The sequence below is a fragment of the Triticum aestivum genome, chromosome 4A (assembly GCF_018294505.1).
Source record: "Triticum aestivum cultivar Chinese Spring chromosome 4A, IWGSC CS RefSeq v2.1, whole genome shotgun sequence".
Lineage (NCBI taxonomy): Eukaryota > Viridiplantae > Streptophyta > Magnoliopsida > Poales > Poaceae > Triticum > Triticum aestivum.
Genome location: NC_057803.1, coordinates 2,896,708 through 2,904,839, shown reverse-complemented (window position 1 = coordinate 2,904,839; position 8,132 = coordinate 2,896,708). Strand labels below are relative to the sequence as shown.

The 8,132-nt window shown below is 43.6% G+C and overlaps 1 protein-coding gene across 1 annotated transcript; it reads left to right on the top strand.

Moving 5' to 3' along the window:
• Positions 1-6,691: 6,691 nt before the first annotated feature.
• Positions 6,692-7,836, top strand: LOC123088680 (forkhead box protein C1). Its single transcript, XM_044510912.1, has 3 exons — positions 6,692-6,733; positions 6,878-7,245; positions 7,368-7,836. Exons 1-3 carry the CDS (start codon positions 6,692-6,694, stop codon positions 7,717-7,719), a joined length of 762 nt encoding a protein of 253 aa, XP_044366847.1. The 3' UTR covers positions 7,720-7,836.
• The last annotated feature ends 296 nt before the right edge of the window (positions 7,837-8,132 follow it).

The following is an 8,132-nucleotide window of genomic DNA, read 5'->3' as shown; positions in this document are numbered from 1 at the left end:
TCCAACCAGACGTACAGTTGTCACAGCAACTGGAACTGGTCCAACACATCATTATCTTCAACGAGTCACCGGTTTCATCTTCACTTCCTTTTTCTTACTGTTACTCATTGTGAAGCCATTGCATGCTTGCTATATCTTTTGTCTTCACAACGTAACTGTATGATTTGTTTGACTTCATAACTTCTTCCTACCTGATCCTTATTACACTGCAGCTACTTGTCATTGTGCTTTCACTCTATTGAATACTTGACCATGGCTTGCCTAGTGTAATCTAACTTCCGCTGCATAGTGATAGGCATATCTCTACTATTTGTCTTCATAACTTCCACGTTTTGAAGACTTCCATAAAAATCGCCTATTCACCCCCCCTTTAGTCGATATAACGCACTTTCAGTTTGTCAAGATGGTGTCCGTGGTGCGTTGGTCCTCCTCTCCCTTATTTCTCTCCGTTCAAGCCAAGGTACCTCAGGGCTTTAGCGTTGTTCGGGAGGTTGAATCCATTCAGTTCCACCGGATCAGATCGACCGCTGGGGTTCCGGAGTTGGCTTTCTTACCGATCCGGTGATGACGCCGACCTCAACCATGGATTAGACATGACATTGGGCAGGGCCATATCCATAGGGTGTAGTGATTTTCCTTTTGGCCTTGAAGGACCATGCTGGTGGCGATGCCGGATAGGGCCTCCATTATCAGTGATAACTTGGAGGAGTGTTGGCGCGGGTGTCGTCGGAGCTGATTCATAGATGAGCTCCTACTATGGCAATGGGTAGTTTTTTGTAAGTCGGCCTCAAGTCAAATCTTTGATCTCTAATTCCCTATACATGGAGGAGGGGTGGATCCAACTCCTTCCGCGGGTGTCATCCCGGCTGGTTCATAGACGAGCTTCTATTGCGGCAATGGTAGCTTTTTGGAAAGCCGACCTCCACTCTGACCTTTAATCTCTAATTATCTCTACAATATCCCCGGTCCATGGCTCCTGTTGGTACGCCCCCTCCCTCGATGTCATGTGCATCCATCATGATAAACGCCAATATCAGGCTCCCAGCAAGAAACCTTCCCTAAAAGCGGCGTGAGAAGCAATGATCGGCAAACGAGTGGATCTACTATTGAATCTATGCTCCAGCCAACTGGTCCAAAAGTCTAAACTGATGGAGAGAGGCGGGCAATCTATTTCAACACCCCCCTCACGTCTAGACTATTTTAGTCCTTAGACGTGGGATCAATGTACGCCGCAGAATCATTTTATTTAAGGGACTGTCTATTCTACATCCGGATGAAATCTAATTCGTTTTCAACCATATTTTTCAGCCAACTAAAGGATGACAAGTGGCATATGTCTTGTGTCCCTGTTCCTTTGTTCTTTCTGCCCCGCAAATTGCCTCTGTTCCGCAAATCACTTCTAAACAGGTCCATACACTAAACTATAAACGGGCACGCTCTGAGCAATTCAAACCTGTACAGAAAGCAGCTAAAAGGGTTAAAATCTAACAAAAGGTGGACTAAGCTAACTACAGGAGGATGAAAAGGACCAAAACTGATGGCATCTAACCACAAGCCGAATTACAGAAAAATTACAGTTGCTGCTGCTGTGAATCAACTATACAAAGGCCCAAAATTACACTAATAATTACAGTGTAAAAACCATGGAAATACACAGTAATTCCACTAAAAATGCCACTTGCAAATACAGAGCAAAAATCCACTAGAAGTACACTGTAAACCCACTAACATTTACAGTGTAAATTCCACTAACAATTACAGTGCAAATTTCACTGAAAATGCACAGTAATTACACTAAAAGTACACCGTAAATACCACTTAAAACACACAAAAGAATTACACTGCAATTCCACTGAGAAAGTGCTAAATTTACCCCAGAGAAGCGCCACCAGAGAGGGCGATTCCTCCATGATCTAGAGTTCTAGACACAAACGTGGCTGGAGAAGCAAAAAAAAATCACAGGTAACACCCCCCCGGTCTCCTGTGCATTCATCACCTCCTGTCGTCTCTCTCCTGCCTGAACAAATCTGGAAGAAAGAACATACCTCTAGCTAGTGAATCATTACATAGGATAAGTTAAGCACAAAATCTACACAGATCGAAAATAAGAACATAATCACACAAAAGCATGAAACAGGAGAAACCCTAGGAACAACTAGGATATGGTCGCATGAACTAGTTGTCTATGATCACAAGAAAACTGAAAACTACATGCCCAGATCATAGATTTCTGGATCTGCAGAAATAAACACACTACAGGGATCAAAACATGCTCAGGAAGCTAGCAATTCCATTTTGGGAAAACTAGTTAAAACATAAAAGGGGGAGGATTGCTCCAGTTGAGAGAAAATATGACTATTTTCACACCCTTTGGAAACTGAAAAACCAAACACTGTTAAGACACTTTAATCTACTTGTTTTAGACACTTTCTACCTGTTCTTAAATAGTTGTGATTGAAGGACTGAATTTAAGTAACTTTAGAAGTGTAAACTACTACGATCGGATGCTTGCTTACACTGAATATTGACATGCATTAGCATGAGCACTAAAAATTGAAATTAACATGAAAAAGGACAAACACAATCAGGCTAAAAACATTCACACTAGAAGGCACTCACACAAGTAGCAACAAACAAAAAGAATCTATAAAAATGATTACATATTTATAGTTCAGAACTAAAAGGAGAAATTTGTGACTGTTAGATCAAATTACTGGGACCTTCTCTGCAAAATTACTCTGCACTTATTTATAGTTCAAAACTGAATACTTGTTTGCATTAATAGATAATTTACTCAAAATATTGAGTGCAGGTGCCTACAATCAAACCAAATGCAATGAAATCCAGCATCAAAGGACATGCGATGTACCTCAATGAAGATGAAGTTGATTCCTTAACATATGGCTTTCTAGTAGCAGAAAACAATCCTGAAAACAAAAACAAAAACATGCTTTCTTTAACTAGAGTCTTGACAAATAATAGAGTGGATCATACTCTTTTACTGAGCCACTTCAGGTGGTTCATACCGCTTTTAAACAGACCCGCACCAAGATGTTATTGGATCCACACCCCAACTCTTTTCAACCCACATAGGCAAAGCAGCGAGAAAGGAGAAAAAGAACCCGGGCAATACTTTCCCATCTCTAATCTACTAACCACACACAATTAAAATGAAAATGACAAAAACCACTAAAATTACACTATAAAATCAACTAAAATTACACTAAGATTTACACTTTAAATACCGCTGTAAATCCAGTTTGAATCCACTGTAAAATCTACTACACTAAGAAAAACACTGAAAATACGGTAGGAATTACAGTGTAAATCCAGTAGGAATTACAGTATAAATCTACCTAGAATTACACTGTAATTCTACCTAGATTTACAATGTAAAATTGACCTGGAATTACATTGTGAATATAGTAGGAATTACAGTGTAAATCTAGTAGGAATTACAGTGTAAATACCTAGATTTACACTGTAAAATCGACCTAGAATTATAATGTAAATATAGTAGGAATTACAGTGTAAATCCACTTAGAATTTCACTGTAAATCTACCTAGAATTACACTTTAAGAATTGCAGTTTTGAACAAGCCAACAAAAATGAACACTAACCAACAGTAAGGAAGTGCTAAAATTACTATGTAAACTACTTTGTAAATTAGTGTGTGAACCCGCTAAAAATTACTATGTAAGACCAATTAACATACAGTGTAATTCCATTGGGCATTACAGAGCAAAATCAACAAATAATTACACTACAACCCATCAGGGACTACAGTCAAAAGACCGGAAGAGGACATGACCAGAAATAAATCCACTTCATCATAGCAGCACATGCCCTGAGCGGGTAACACCCCATCTTTATCAGAGCCAGACTAGAAAAAAGCAGCTAAAAAGCATAGCATAAGACTTTCTCGAAATCATGATCATCCATTTGACGTTCCTACAGTTAACAGATGAAACAAATGAATGAACTAGAAAACCGGAACAAATAAGCTACCAAACAAGAAATAAAAGAAAATAAAAGAAATAAAAAATCAAATTAGAAATATAACCTCCAAATCTTGAAAAGGATCATCCTCAGCAAAACCACTGGGGACAAAAGGATCCCCATCTGAATCATCACAATCTTGAACACAAGCAGCAGAGGTGCCCTTACCAAAAGCCTTCATGAGTCTCCCCATACTTTAATCTATAACCTAAATATGTACAAACACAAAGAAAAGGACAAAATGACTGAGATGAAATGGCAAAAGGGATAAAACATAACAAAAATATAAAGAAGAAATGCATTGATAGCATTTACTGTCTACATCTCTTTTATTTCACTACATAACCCACTAAGAATTACAGTGAAGAAATCCCATGCGAATTACAGTAGAAACCAACTGAGAATTACATTGTAAATACACAGTAATCACCCACTAAGAAAATACACTGGAACTCCGATGAAGATTACAGTGTACATCCGAATATAATTATAGTCTAAATCCTCAAGAAAATACACTGGAATCAGATGCATCACAAGAACATACAAACTAGCGGTGCATCACAAGAACAGTCACAATTCCTCTGCTACTCAATTAAAGTGTAAATTACACTGAATTTACACAGTAAAACCAGCTATGAATTACACTGTAAATTTGCTGACAAATACACTGTAAATCCAAAACGCAATTCCACTATAAAATTCAAGTGAATTATACTGTAATTCCACTAGCGAATACAGTGCAAATCCATGGCAATTACACTGTAAATCAGCTATCAAATTACACTGTACATCACTGAAAAATACACTGTAATTCCACTAACAAATACAGTGCAACCCCACTGACAAAAATACACTGCAATTAGGACATATACACTATTATTCCACTAGCAAATACAGTGCAAATACATTGAAATTACACTGTAAAATAACCGGGGATTACACTACAAATTGCTTTGGATTTACACTACAAATATACTACCTATCCACAAGAAAATTACAGTGGAAATCCAGTACGGATTACAGTGAAAATCAATGAAAATCCAGTATGAATTACACTGAAAATCACTCTAAAAAACAATAGGGATTGCACTGTAAATCCAAAATAGAAATTACAGAGTAAACCACATACCCACTAAACGATACCAGTGAAGAGAAATGGTCTAGGGATTAAAGGCCAGGGAACAGAATACATCCGTTCGAATTGACTGAATACATCAGAGTGCTACAACTAAGCAAGCCAGCCTCACATGAACAACTCGGACTCCAACATCCAATCAATTATAGATCAGCACATCGAACTGACACACATCCTAGCTACGGCAGCTACCGCGCTTAGCAGAACAATCAAACGCATCCCAGAAACGGTGCAACCTAAACAAATCTACACGGAAAAAAGCTGCGGGGATGGATACAATCATCAAATCAGACAGACAAAACCAACTCCCTACCTAACAGATCACAAGAACAACAAAAAGGGAGGGGGGGGGGCTGAATCCGACGAACAAAATCGCCAACGACGGAAATGGGGACGGATCGGTGCGGGGCCAAGAGATGCTGCAGATCCCGCCGGCAGGAACAGAAGGGAGGCGGAGGAAGCGGGGCAGCACGAGGGAGAGCGCGGACGAGTCACCATCAAAACACTGGATCGAGCGGTGAGGCGGAGCTCCAAATCGCCATGGCTATCTCTCTCTCGCTCGACTGTTCGGGGTTGCGTGTTCGGCTGGGAGGAGGAGGGCGACAGTGTCATCCACACAGACACGCGGGTTGAGATGGAAAAAATAACGGGTCAACCACACGGGCCCGATAAGAGAAACGAGACAAATAACGGGTCACACACACGAATCTCCACGCACAGATCGCAGGGCACAGAAAACGGATGAAGGCGAATTGTTTTCATCCGCATGTAAATTAGCAGATCCGTTATTTAATACTGCATTGGCAGGATCTTGAACTCAAGACCTCTTGACTCGAATACCATATTAAATTCATGCTTCAATCAACTCGTTTAAAAGTCCGAACTAATGGAAAGAGGCAAACATTCCTTCCATATAGACAGTGGTTTTCATGGCTGACTTCAACTCGGGCCTCACGACTACGACCCGGAAGTCCGGGTTAAATATTTTTTGTTTTTGAGCATGCATATATATGGCAATCAAATATTTGTTTCTCCCTTATGGCAGCATGTAGACTGCAGATGTGAGGTCCCATTTCTTATTCAGCTGCAATTCTTTTTTACCAATACCTTGTCCTTTGCTGCTTTTTGTTTTTTATGCAGTACACAGTTTCATACATACTAGTACATATATGTACTCACCCTGTAAACACACACATGTACATCATATCCCTACGAGCACCTCTAAGAGACTGAGCCGACACATCATCTTAAGATTGACGAAGTCACCACAGACGCCTTCATAGTTGACACTAACGCTCGCATTTCCTAAATTTATTTTAAACATTTCGGCGATGTTTTTTCGGTGGGAGGAGACGTTTCTGTCGACTATGAAATGTCTGTGGTGACTTCATCAATCTCAAGATGTTATGTCGGCTCAGTCTCTCGAAGAAGCTCATAGAGATAAGATGTGTGTGTGTGTGTTTCATATGGGTGAGTGCATACTCGTATATGTGACCGACTTTGATTGGGACTTTGATTGTATACTATGTTAAGAAAAAACTGCTTGACAGTTGAACATGGGACGCTGGAACTGGAAGAGACGTGCGCAGCAGGGATGCGTTTGGAACAAAGTCTCCGCCCCGCCGAATCGAACCCAACCGTCCCGGCGGAGATTCGTCGGTCGCGTTCATGCGCCATTTGTCGTGATTCCGTCCGTGCTCACTCCTGTCCGTCGTGTGTCGCGCACTTGCCAGATAATCTAGAGTTGCTGGAAACACCCCCGAGCAAAGGCTCACGCAAAACTGGCTCCTCCTCCTACCCGCGCCCGTGGTTTCTTCCCAGCGGAAGCCTCCCTCAAGCAACCGCCCCCCCTAGCGGCCCCATCTGCCTCCTCCTCTCATCCGCACCAAACCCCACGCCCCCCACCAAACCAGACCCGGCCGCCGCGCTCCAGTCGAGGGAGCGAGTCTGCGGGCGGGCGGGAGATGCTGCTGATGGCCGCGCCCGCCGCCGCCGACGAGCACCAGAGGGGGCGCCGGGGACGGCCGCCGCGCGCCGATCTGCTCCTCAACTGCGACCTGCCCCCTCCGGCCAAGCTCTTCGGCCCGCTCCCGGCTCTGCACCTGCAGAGGTAAGGCAAGGCGCCGTGCTCTTTTCACTGTCGCGCGGCGCGTTCGCCTCGACGGATTTGCGTTGCTCGGACTGAGTGGCCTCTCTCTCCCTCTCTCTCTCTCTCTCTCTATTTTTGCGCAGGGCGGGCCGGACCGACGAGAAGGGTAACGGCGACGGCAAGGACAGCCTGCTGCGGGCGCTGCGGCTGTCGCAGTCGCGGGCGCGGGAGGCGGAGGAGAAGCTGGCCGCCGCGGCCGCGCGCAGCGGAGGCCTCGCGGCGCTGCTCGTGCGCGACGCGGTGGCGCTCTCGGCGCACCGCCGGTGGGTGATGATGCTGGAGGCCGAGAACTCCGCGCTCAGGGCAGGAGGAGGAGGAGGAGGAGCCGCCGGCGCGGAGCCCGAGGAGGAGGAGGAGGATGGCGCGGGGGCCGCCGCGTGGTGGGTCGCGCTGGCGGTCTGCGTCGGCCTCGCCCTCGGCAACCTCCTGCTCTGAAACTAATCATCCTTAATTTGACTTTTGTATAAAAATCACCGGACGATCCACTGCTCCAGGACTTGTTTGAGTCACTCAAAATGTTACTGACATCCAGCCGATGCTTGGCATGGGAAACCTCGTGTTGTTTTGTGGATAAACAGACGAAATCAAGATGGGGAATCCTTGGAGGGTTGGTAGATTGGACCCTGCACGCTATCAGCACATTCGTGCCAGTCAGTTGTAGGTTAATGAGTCAGTTTGTCTGATTCACATCTACTTGCTCCGTTCTTAAATATTTGTCTTTTTCAAATGGTTTGCTTTGTATATGTAAGACACCGTGTAAAATAGCTCAATTTCACTTGTCTAAAACGACTTATAAAAGCGAACGGGGGGAGTATTTAGAAACAGAGGAAGTAGATGTTTTCTAAGGA